Source organism: Amblyraja radiata, chromosome 20 (genome assembly GCF_010909765.2).
Source record: "Amblyraja radiata isolate CabotCenter1 chromosome 20, sAmbRad1.1.pri, whole genome shotgun sequence".
In the NCBI taxonomy this organism is placed as follows: Eukaryota; Metazoa; Chordata; class Chondrichthyes; order Rajiformes; family Rajidae; genus Amblyraja; species Amblyraja radiata.
Genome location: NC_045975.1, coordinates 26,645,725 through 26,658,737, shown reverse-complemented (window position 1 = coordinate 26,658,737; position 13,013 = coordinate 26,645,725). Strand labels below are relative to the sequence as shown.

Genomic DNA, 13,013 nt, shown 5'->3' with positions numbered 1-13,013 from the left:
AAATTGGAGGAAAAGCACCTCATATTTCGCTTGGGTAGTTTACACCCCAGCGGTATGAACATTGACCTCCAATTTCAGATAGTCCGTGCTTTCTCCCTCTTCCCCCTCCCAGCTCTCCCACAAGCCTACTGCCTCCGCCACTTCCTTTCTTCCTTCCCCCCCCCCCCCCCCCGACATCAGTCTGCAGAAGGGTCTCGACCCGAAATGTCGTCTATTCCTTCTCTCCATAGATGCTGCCTCACCCGCTGAGTTTCTCCAGCATTTTTTTGATTTTGATTTTGATTTCTTTGATTTTTCCAGCATCTGCAGTTCTTTCTTAAACTTTATTTTATAGATAACTATGGACGTTGGGTCCTGTGCTTGGAAATTTTCTTTCCCGGTGGAATGTTTCATCAAAATATATGTTAGCATGACTCAATCTCAGATAAAAGGAGGAAAGTAGTATTTGGCTTACAAAAATGTTTGGGCTTCGAACTTTCATGTACTTGATCTGAATCAAGTACTTTTTAAAAAAGTGCAAGAGAAAATATTTTAATGATTTTTCTTCTGGAGTATGCACTAATATTTCAGTGGCATATCCATGCTGCACAATTGTTGATTGAAATCTGATGTTAGCTTAGCCTGGCTGAGAGATGCGAAAAAGTTAACTTGTAAATGAGATCACAGTACAGAGTGGGTTATTGTGAAGTGACGGTAATTGGGGTAGATGTTAAATTGGTACTGCTGATTGCTGGAAGCAGAAGTGTCATCATGCCATGTAAACTGTTCATATCCTATTTTCTCATATAACAGGTGGAAAAATAAGTGACAATTTGTAATGTGTGCTTGTGTAGCTGATTACTTCAGGTTCTGTTACATTGTCACAATAATCTGATAGATGTATGACCTGAGGTATTCTACAATGATTATCTAATGCTGTGTGTTTCTGCTCCTAGATATTGTAAAACAATTATTTTTTTAATTAGATTTACCTTGCCTGCAGTTGTAAATTTAATTTTGGTGATACAATTGTAATATAGATAAAATTGGGAATATCCTCCTTTATCTGCCAATTTCTTTTCTGAACATTGACAGCTTGAAAGGATGTTGACCATATCACTTTTGATGCTCATTGGATGTTAACAGGAAGCTGATGGTGCACGACACTAACTTGTGACCATACATGTCAGTGGTCGAGCCATTATGGGGTAGTTGTTATTCATTAACACTGAGATTAAAGTCATACAGGTTGGAGAAAGGACATCACCTCCACACTGGCCCAACCTGTCCATACTGTGTTTGACCCATATCCATCTAAACCTTTCCTATCCTTGTACATGTCCAAATGTCTTTAAAATGTTGTTATTGTACCTGCCTCAACCACTTCCTCTGGCAGCCCGTCCGACATACCCCCCACCCTCTGAGTGAAAAAAAATTGCCCCTCAGGGTCATATTATATCTTCCCCCTCTCGACTTAGTTATGTCCTCTAGTAAAATGCACAATGCATTTTACCAATCAGTTTCCCTCATGATTTTCGCCATCAGCACTCCCTGGAGTCCTAGCCAGAGCATACTCTCCTTCTAGCTCAGTCCCTCGAGTCCTGGCAATATCCTCAAATCTTTTCTGAACTCTCTAGCTTAATGACATCTTTCTTATAACAGTGTGACCAAGATTGAACATAATACTGCAAATGCGGCCTCACCAATATCTTGCGAGAGTGTGACATGACGTCTCAACTATGTAGATAAAAGGAATTGCAGTTGCTGGTTTATAAACAGTCACATAATGCTGGAATAACTTGCCATGGATAAGTTACATTTCAGGGTCCCTTATTCAAACTCATTGTGGTAAGGAGGAGAAAGCTGGAAGAGAGATGGGGGCGAGTGCATGCGGCTTGCAGGTGACAGTAAGTTCTGGCACATTACTTAACTAGCTAGGTTATTACCATACATATTACCAAAACGTCACCTATCCATGCTCTGAAATGCTGCCCGACCCACCAAATGCTGCCTACTCCAGCACCTTGAGTCTCTTTTTAGGTTATTAGCTGTTTATATTGTGTGGACAAACTGGTGACGGGGGAGGGGGTGGAGGTTGTAGCTGTGTTAGTAATAATAGTCTGTAATTATTTGCATTAGAAAGATGGAATGTAACGTTGCCCTGTGTTTTGGCTATTTATGGTCAACTGTCTTTTGCAGTTTACCTAAAGCTGTAAAGAGAAGAATAAATGCCTTGAAGCACCTTCAGGTTAAGTGCGCCCACATAGAAGCCAAATTTTACGAGGAGGTTCATGAATTGGAGTGGAAATATGCAGCCCTTTACCAGCCTTACTTTGAAAAGGTATGAGTACTTAAAAACAATTGTCATATGTGTGTCAGCTAAACCAATCCTTTACCTTTATAAGTAACTCCACAATTTGTTATGGCTGATAATTTGGCACTTGAGACATTGAAATTTATTAATTACCACTTCTTGAAGTATCCCAAATTATTGTGCTAAAATATTTACCTTCCTCTACGTTTTGGTTTGTTTTACAACTATTGTGCGTTGGTTATACATTTTTTCAAGCAAAATTACTTTATGTTTCTCATGTGAGGGATACCACAGCTTCAGAATTTTTCTTTCTGATGGTCCAATAAAATCAGATTTTACATAAGTTCACAAGTTATTGGAGTAGAATTAGGCCATTCGGCCCATCGAGTCAACTCTGCAATTTAATCTTGTCTGATCTCTGCCTCCTAATCCCATTTTCCTGCCTTCTTCTCTTAACCTTTGACACCCGTTCTAATCAAGAATATGTCTATCTCTGCCTTAAAAATATCCACTGACTTGGCCTCCACAGGCTTCTGTGGCAATGACTTCCACAGATTAACTAACCTCTGACTAAAGAAGTTCCACCTCACCGCCTTTCTAAAAGAGCACCCTTTAATTCTGATGCTATGACCTCTGGTCCTAGACTCTCCCACCTGTGGAAACATCCCTTCCACATCCACTCTATGCCTTTCATTATTGTGTAAGTCTCAATGACGTCCCCCCTCAACCTAAACTCCAGCGGGTAGAGGCCCAATGCTGTCAAACACTCATCGTATGCTAACCCACTCATTCCTGGAATCATTCCTGTGAACCTCGTCTGGACCGTCTCCAGACCAGAGCCAGCACATTCCTCAGATATGGGGCCCAAATTTGCTCTCGGTACTCCAAATACATCAAGAAGAGTATTATTTTGCAAAGAGCTGGGTATCATTTCAGTATAAAGTTATTCTTGACAGTAACACAGATGAACAGTTTATTTTCTGATTGCTTTTTTGAGCTTTATCATTTATGTCTCTGTTTCTGAGCCAGGACTGCCTGGAATCCAAGATAGACTCCAGCGAGAAAGTCAAATCTGTCAATATCTCCTCTCACTCTTGAGTTTCACAGTGGACACCAAAGACTTCAGTTTCACCATCTCCACCTGCAATCAATGGAATTTGGCTCCTTTTCAGTTGCTTGGCATATATAAATCTTCCAATGCTGCTTCTACATAACCAATTGCCTCGTCTTGCTGATCATCACATCTAACCTCCCTCTGTGAGTCTAGTTATATTACATTGACATAATGCCCCCTTCAAAGAATCTCACTTGATTTGTTCCCTTGCTCCTCTGGTATATTTGCCTTTGAGTTTGTTAACTTGATCCTTGCATTTGACATTTATTTATTTTTGCATTCAATCACCTACCCAATTGTTGGTAAGAGATGCTAATTGCTTCTTTTCCTACTGTGACTTAATAGTTCAATCATTTCAATAGTATTGCTCGTCTTGTCAGTTTATTTACACATGATAATGTGATGTTGTCAACTGCCTGCAAGGACTGTCATAAAACAAATTCCTCGGGAATATCCATCTAAACTATGATAGTGAATCACAAAAAGGATCACCAATAATTAAGTCGTTTGGGGCTGGTCAGCTGAAATTTATAGCCACTTGGTCCTCTCTTACACTGTGCTTTCAAAGACCAACCCCAAACTACTTTGTAGTCAGTGATCCTTTTTGTAATCTAGTATCATGGTTTAAATGACAACAGTCAGCATTTCATTTCCATCCCTATTTGTTGTGGAGAATGTGATAGAAACATAGATGAACTACCTTTTTGAATGCTGCTGCCTTTGTAACCGAGGTTGTTCCACAGTGCTACACAGAAACAACAAAGAAGAATATATTTCTAAGTTCTAAAGGTGTGTGACGGAGAATTACCCTTGGAGTTTTCCTGCAGTTGGTGCCATTCCCTTCTGGGTGGCAGAGGCCATTTGTTTATGAGAAGCTCTTTAAAAAAACAAATTACTGAATTTTACTGCCATTTAGTCCTCTTTTACCCATTGCTTTCAAAGGCCAGCCCCAAACTATTTCATGCTTGGTGATCCTTTTTGTGAATCTGTAGCATAGTTTAGAATGATATTTTGAAGGAATTTGTTTTATAACAACCCCAGCAGACAGTCGATTTAAATGTCTCTAATGAGACTGGAGAAATCATGATGCCAGCGCCTTCAAGTAGCTACAGAATCACAGAATGGGTACAGCATGCAAGAGGCTTATCAGGTTGTCAAATTCTATAAGAGCAATTTAGCGAGTGTTGCTCTCCCATCCTCTATTCATAGGCCTGTAGATTCTTTCAATAGCTTTACACTATCATATCATATACTTATTAAAACTCTGATCTTGTTAGTGTGTATATGTGTGTGTCTCTGTGGTTGTCTTTACATATTTGCGAAAAACTACGCGGTAACGATAACATTTTTACATATTCCGGTTGACATTTTTCCCATCGAGGCTGGGATCGCCTTATCTGAACATTTCATGCTTTATTTCTTCTTATTACTGATTAAAGTTTAAAAACATCAAAAGACTTTGAAATTGAAAATACCAGCTTCAAATGATGACGTCACCATGGCTCAACTATAAGGGGAGGGCGAATTGCTATTGCAACACGCAGGGCAAGTGCAATCGGAATTTTTTTTAAAGATCACTGCTGAGGAAGGCAAGGGGCGTGCTGGAATCTGATGTTCGGGAACGGCTTGAGTAGGAGGACCACGTTTCCCGTGGGGATACGGGTAGGGAACGGGTGTGTTGGTTGAGCAGACCAAATGGGTCTGCAGTTGGTCTGGTTAATATTAAATTTGTGAGTGTGAGCATCATCAGGATAATCGGTCATCTCTTTCTGCCTTCAGTGAGCAGTTGTGATCTGTATGGCTAGGAGATTTCCATGGTGCAATTAAGTAGATGGTGACAGTGAGGAAACCATTATGCACTATTTATCTTTTAGTACATCATCACATTTCATTGAGCAGCGTCATGGATTCAATATCGAACATGGTTATAGAAGCAGTGCAAGGAACAGGATTAATGTTTCAATAGTTTATACCACCGCTTTGACCAAGTACAAATGGGGAAATAAGTCCGAGGATCCTCCAGTGCTTCTACGCAGCGGCTGTGGAAAGCATCTTGTCCGGGAATATTACCATCTGGTTTGGGAATTGCTCTGCCCAGGACAAGAAGGCTCTGCAGAGAGTAGTGCGTTCGGCCGAACGCACTATGGGAACTTCACTCGCCCCCTGCAGGAACTATACATCAGGAGGTGCAACTCCAGAGCCAATAAAATCATGGGAGACCCCTTCCACCCATGCAACGGACTGTTCCAGCTGCTACGGTCAGGCAAACGCCTCCGTTGCCATGCTGTGAGAACGGAGAGGTTGAGAAGGAGTTTCTTCCCAGAGGCCATTCGGACTGTAAATCTCACCAGGGACTAACTTTACTGAACGTTTTTCCTTCCAATATTTAATATGTAAAAGAATATGTGTGTGTTTATGATTGTGTTTATAGTTTGGTTGTTTGTTTGTTTGTCTTTTTGCACAAAGTCCGCGAGCATTGCCACTTTTCATTTCACTGCCCATCTCGTATGTGTATGTGACGAATAAACTTGACTTGACTTGAAGTATGTTCCTGACTGGGTCAACCATGATCTGAATAAAAAGAATGATTAAATTAAAATTTTAGAATGTTAACAAATAGACCACGTGATGTGTAGGAGGAACTGCAGATGCTGGTTTGAACCGAAGATAGACACAAAAAACTAGAACAACTCAGCGAAACAGGCAGCATCTCTGGAAAGAAGGAATGGAGACCCTTCAGACATGGTAGCGATTTCTTGGTTACTGATGTTAGCCTAAATGTGTAGCCTGTGTAGGATGGAGGGCCTGGAATGAATACTACAGTGGTGCATGTTTTTAAGTTATTATGTATAAATATCGCCAACAGTCCCAACTACTGACACTACGGCCAAGAAAGCATACTTCCTGAGAAAGCCAAGAAAATTTGCTTCCAATGACTCATCAATTTCTACAGATGCACCAAATGAAGCATCCTATCTGGATGCATCTTTGCTTGGCATTGAAATTGCTCTGCCCAAAACTGCATAAAATTGCAGAGTATCTGACTGAGCCCAGTTCATCAGGAAAACAGCATCTTCATGCTGCCGTGGGACCATTCACACCCTGTTGGTCATTCTTTCTTCTCTCTCCTACTGTGCAGCACATCCAAAAGCTTCCTAAGCACAGACCACCAGATTCAAGAATACCTTTTTTCTCACAAATATCAGGCCCTTGAACAGACTTCTCAAATACTAAGAATTTATTCCTGACATCCCAATTAACCATATTGCCTATACACTTTAAAACAATCTCCACCTTCTTTATATCTGTAGCACTATATTGTGCACTCTTTTACTTTCTCTTTGGCACTACCTATTACACTTGTCTGTGGTATAATTGTACTCGTGTATGATATTTGCGTGGATGGCATGCAAAACAAATTTTCCACTGTATCATCGTACACAGGGCAATAATATACCAATCCCAATAATATCTTTTAGCACTGAGGATTTCAGTGCCGAATTCAGAATTGGTTGAGTTCACAGAAAATGAGAAAAATCAAGTCTGGATAAAGTAAGCTTCATATAGCCTAGAAGGTTAAACACCCATCCATCTTGGGCTTGTTCAATTTGTCACCTCGTTGTAAAGACAAAAAATGATGGGTCGTATATGCATTAAAATGTGAAACATTTATTTTGCGAGCAAGTATGCAGCACACCAAAAATATTGTCATGAAGATGGACAGAAAAAGCTAGAGTAACTCAGCGAGTCAGAGCATCTTTGGAGAAAAGGAATAGATGCCTTTTTGGGTCAAAACGCTTCTTCAGATTGAGAGCCTGGGGACACCTAACACTCAGTCTGAAGAAGGGTCTTTTCTCCAGAGATGCTGTCTGACCCGCTGAGTTACTCCAGCTTTTTTTGTCTAACTTCATTTTAAACCAGAATCTGCAATACAATACAATACAATACAATTTATTTGTGTCATTTGAAACTCATTGAGGTTCAAACGAAATTTGGTTTCTGCTGTCATACACACAAGAAAAAGAACCAAGACACAACACAATTTACACAAACATCCATCACAGTGAATCTCCTCCTCGCTGTGATGGAAAGCAAAGTCATATCTCTCCCCTGCACTCCTCATTCTCCTCCCGATGTCAGAGTCAAAACCCCTGGCGGGCGATGGTAAGTGTCCCGCGGGCATTACAGCCGCGCCGGGCGATGCAAGGCCACGCTCCGGGTCTTGGTGTTGGAGCCCCCGGCGGGCGCCCCCAGTGCAGTTCCTTTCTACACAAATATTGTTGCATTCTTTCTTTTCAATTATGTAGAATATTGTTTAATTATCAGTTGTTTGCTGTCCATTTGTTGCTCATTAATTTTTTTTCTTGCAGAGACGAGACATAACAACAGGCAATGTCGAACCTACAGATACAGAGTGTGAATGGCATAGCGACAAGGAGGAAGAGGAAGAATTAGCTGTAAGTTTCACTCAGAAAAAGTGAAGCCTGACAAATCCTGTGACTTTAAAACTGAATTCCTGCCATTCGATATATTGCTAAATTGCAAAATATGGTGTGTAAATAGTACGCTTTATGTAATTGCATAATTACTGTGACTACACTTTCAAGCAAAAAGGATTATCTCTTGCCTGCGGATTTATGCACAGAAATATTAAGAAGCTGATACCAGGTGATATGTCTGCTCTGAGTGTGTCTCTAGCTCTCCCTCTCCCCCTACCCCTACCCCATCCTATCCCTCTATCCCCCACCTGCCCCACTCCCCCACTCCCCCCCCCCCTCCCTCCCTACTCCCTCAATCCGCCCACTCTCCCTCCTCACCTCCCTGGGATCTCAAGGGTGCCGCTCCTTTCCCTCCTTGCATGCCCGGAGGCAGCAATGCCGTCGCCCTCAGAGCCAGGCTCAACGCCCAGGCCTTGGATCCTCGGCACAGCCTCAGCCCACCCCCGGAGCTGGCCGCCGCCAGCCTCAGCGCCCAGGCCCCGGATTGCCGCGTGGCCTCTCCCCGTCCCCATAGCCGGCCGCCGCCAGCTTCGGTGCCCAATCCCCGGATCGCCGCGTGGCCAGCCACCACGATCTCAATTCAGGAAAGGCAGCAACTAATCAGACCTTCTGCATTAACATCTAAAACATTAATGTATACAGCAAACAGAAAGGGTCCCAGTACTGACAGCTGTGTTACACTGTCTCCTATTGCATAATTAAATTTGAATCGAATTTCTTGGATTCCTTGGGTTTTAACCTTTTGGACAGTCCCTGGTGGGCGTGGATAGAGACGTTTTGGATTTGGGACCTTTGCTGCTAAACATCTCCCATTTCTCACATTAACTTTTCTATGACTTTATCTGTTTCACAGGTTTATCTGTTTACTGATTGTTAGTGTTTTAAATGTGGTTTTATGTCATAAGCAGAACATGACTGGAAACTCAAATGGAGTTAAATTAATATTTCTAGGTGGTGGTCATGTGTAAAGAGTTTGTGGCCAGGTTTGTTTTCTGATCATTAAAGCACAGATTTATATTTATATTTTTGCATTTTATTAAAATGTAATATTTATCTTAATAGGAAGAAATGAAAAAGAAAGCAGCAATAGATGAGAAGAAAGAAGAATCAGAACAGGATGAGAATCTCAAAGGAATCCCTGATTTCTGGGGCACAATTTTCAGGAATGTGGATATGCTATGTGAACTTGTGGAGGTGAGCAGGTGAAGGGCATGATTGTCAGCTCGGTACAGATTTCATTTAATTTGTTGTTGCTAACTTTTTGCCGAGATTCAGTTTCATTTTCAGCTCTTGATGGTAATTCTTACGCAATTAAGTACTTATTCAAAATGTTTTTTCTAGCTAATACATGATAATTGAATTAATAGGGCAGTGTTTATGGATCTAATATTCTTGTAAAAGGCATTTTTTAGTGACCTTTAGCTGAAAATTGAAGTTCATACAATGAGCCGACAAATATTGGCCTGATTGGGAATTCAGCAAAACAGGTGGAGAAGAGACGAGGGATAGTGAACAAGTTCTTAAATTCAATGTTTGTCTTGCAAGAATCTCCTGGATCTCCTACTTTTCACTGCATTTGGAGGATGGAATATACATGCATCAAGAAAAATATATGAATGCCTTCCTGCATTTTGGTACTTATGCCTTTTGCTTTCTCCACATCACTAGTTTAGGGCCATCTGCAAATCTTTAAACTATTTCTAATCAAGTCCAAATCGGTGTTAACCAATGATCCTTGTGGAACACCATTTCCAATCTTTCACCAATCTGATTTTCTTTCATTAAATCATTGTATTTATTTGTGGTGGGGAATCGTGAGGATATTGGCGAGTTGAGATGTAGATGCCATATGCTGGAGTAACTCAGCGGATCAGGCAGCATCTCTGGAAGACATAGATAGGCGACGTTTGGATTGGGATCTTTCCACCTGCTGAGTTACTCGAACACTTCGTTTATTTTAAACAAGCATCAGCAGTCCCTTGTGTCTGAGATGTAGATACTTCTGCAAAACAAGAAATAAGATAGTGTGTTTAGCATCACCATTTTTTAAAAATCTTGTAACTTGTCAGGATCTCTGCATTTAAATATTATTTCTCATCAGGAGCATGACGAGCCCATCTTAAAACACTTGCAAGATGTCCGAGTGAAGTTCTCAGATCCCAATGAACCTATGGTGAGTGATATTTGTAAAGCTGATACAGGATTTTGGATATTAAAATTAATTTGAAATTAAGAATCTGCTCTTGCTGGAATTCTGAATTACATAATTTCAGGAAATTTCTAGTCACAGCTAAACCTGCAAAAACATAGGTTAATTTAGGCCATAGAAAAATATTAATTAATAATATTTTTGTGAATGTTTCTCTACCTGTCCTTTTACCATCCAGTAAAACTGCCTCTAAAACCCAGCAATGGTTAGTTATAAGATTAAAAAAGATGTAACATAGGAACTGCCAGAGATCTACAATTTTACTTGTTAAATGTTATTCAGGATTAACCATGATAGATCTGATCTATAAATTAAAGCTGAAGGCGAATGGGTAACCAGCCATTTAATAGAGTTTAAAAATTGAGCAAAAACATTATTGAGGACTTTTACCAAAGTAAGGAAAAAATTAACTTTGGTCTTAATAGTTCTAGATTTAAAAGACGGTCTGTAATATAGCTAACAAAAGGGCAAAAATGTGTAAGTAATCAAGGATGTCATATCCACCTAAAACCTTCCATAATAAAAATCTTGTTGAAAAGTAGGGGATTTACTGATTGCATCGACAGTACGCATGAGAACATATTGACAAGTGCCAAGTCTATGCTTGTGAAGCATGCATTTTTAACCTAGATTATTCAAATCTTATGGTACCTGTCCCTGAGCTGAATTTAGTGGATTTGAATGCTTTGGTTCCTGGAATGTTTTTAGGTGCAAGGGCTGCCTTCTCTACACCCATTCCCTACCTTCCCCATATCTAAGATGGTTGTCTGTTTATTTCTGCAAAGGAAAGTAAATGTGTGAGTATTTAGGAAATAGGGAAAGGTTCTTGTATCATAAAGCTAAACAAGTTCACATGTTATAGGAGTAGAATTAGGCCATTCAGCTCGTCGAGTCTACTCCGCCATTCAATCATGGTTGAAAGACCCAAAAGAGGGAGGCTTACAAAATGGCTTCTACATCATTTGGTGCTAAAAGCAGGAAACAGCTGTTCAAACAGCAGTATACAAAGAGATGGCAATGAATGCACTGTCAAGTAAGGTGCGTGGAAGACGTGTCAATTGGTAGCAAAGTTACGCATTCTTGTACTCTTACATGGGTATGACCGCACATTAAAAATACATTTTTTCAGCAAAATGGCACCACGTAAAAATACTGATTTCCTCAGCAAAATACTGATTTTCAGGTACTAGAATACTGAAATGCTCTGACAAAGCTTGGCAGCTCTGAAGAAGTGTGAAAGGGACTGCAAAGCATAAATTGAAAGATAGAGAGGAAAGATTTACTCACAAAAGAGCAAGAAGTGGAGTGCACAACCAGAGAACAACAGAGAACAAGTAGAAAGCCAACAATGATAACCCAACATGTTGCCTTATCTGTATGTCAGCATGCACAACCTTGTATCTAGTTCTGGTAAAGGTCAAGCTATATAAAATTGTATCCAGCTTCATTGTCTTGTAGTGGAATGGGAACCAGTGCAAGATGCTAACAAACAGATCTTGAGTTTGTATTAGTTATGAAAGGTGAATGTGTTCCAACATATCTCCTGTGCAGATTGTTTTAGCTGAGCTAGAACCATGGGTTCATGTTACTCGGAGACCCATTCAGCATCCATTTTACATGATATCTGTTATATTTATAATGGGATAATGTTGTTTTTTTAGAAAAACGGAAATTTACCAGGCAAATCCCTACAACAACAGTAGAAAGGGTTTAAAAAAAATCAATATCTAGAATTCTATAAGAGTCATCAAGATATTTGATTTGTTACTGACTTGTAATGGAACTGCAGAATCATAGTACTTAATCATGAAACTGATGCAATATTGCATATTTGAGTTGCCATCCATGCCCAGGAGCAAAGGAGATTACAATATATGGTAGACATCGCCAGAACTAAACGCCCCACCATCAAGGGGATCTATAGGAGACGCTGCCTCGGAAATGCAGCCAGCATCATCGTGGACCCACATCACCCTGCCCATCTCTCATTTCACTCCTGTCATTTGGTAGAAGGAAAAGGAGTCTGAAAACCATGACCTCCAGGTTCAGGAACAGCGTCTTCCCAACAACCATCAGGCTATGCTCTTGAACGCTACAAGCACTAACTAAACTACAACTGTCTTGGTTACACGAGGTTTTACTAATATTGTTAGTATTAACGCTTTTCACTTCCTGAGGGAGTACTGTGTCTACAGACCTGTTATGCTGCTCCAAGTAATAATTTAATTGTTCTGTTTTTGGTACATATGACAATTAAACACTCTACTCTTAAATATTTTGGTTCCCGACTCATGAACCAACAATTAATTTATTTCTGTAAACCTATGTGACATGTTGTTACCGTTGCTCTCCAAGATTCTCCTACTCTGTCCTATCCAGTTCTCATTTTGTGTTTTATCCATTCTTACACTGCCTCTCCCTCGGAAGTCATTCTGAGCTTTCCCCAATTCATTATATCATATTTTCCTCCAATTCCATGTATGCCACATTTTTCTGCTAGTTTTTATAGAACATCGAAAAGTATAGCACAGGAACAGGCTATTGGGACCACTATATCTGTGCTAAACTTGATACCACATTAAACTACTTTCATCTGCCCACACAGGACCCATACCTCGACATTCCCTGCATAGCCATATGGCTATGTAAAAGCCCCTCTATCGCCACTGTCGATATATCAATAACCTAGCCCATTTCACCTTAAGTCATCTTAAGGGGTGATCTTATAGAAACATATAAAATTATAAAAGGACTGGACAAGCTAGATGCAAGAAAAATGTTCCCAATGTTGGGCGAGTCCAGAACCAGGGGCCACAGTCTTAGAATAAAGGGGAGACCATTTAAGACTGAGGTGAGAAAAAACTTTTTCACCCAGTTGTGAATTTATGGAATTCCCTG

General features: G+C 40.3%; 1 protein-coding gene across 3 annotated transcripts in view; it reads left to right on the top strand.

Moving 5' to 3' along the window:
* The window catches only part of nap1l4 (nucleosome assembly protein 1 like 4), a 75,905-nt gene that overhangs the window by 24,036 nt on the left and 38,856 nt on the right, over positions 1-13,013 (top strand). For all 3 annotated transcript variants that reach the window (XM_033039135.1, XM_033039137.1, XM_033039136.1), the window contains exons 5-8: positions 2,179-2,320; positions 7,778-7,864; positions 8,969-9,100; positions 10,008-10,079. In XM_033039135.1, coding sequence (XP_032895026.1) covers positions 2,179-2,320; positions 7,778-7,864; positions 8,969-9,100; positions 10,008-10,079 — 433 coding nt within the window. The remainder of the gene's footprint in view (positions 1-2,178; positions 2,321-7,777; positions 7,865-8,968; positions 9,101-10,007; positions 10,080-13,013) is intronic.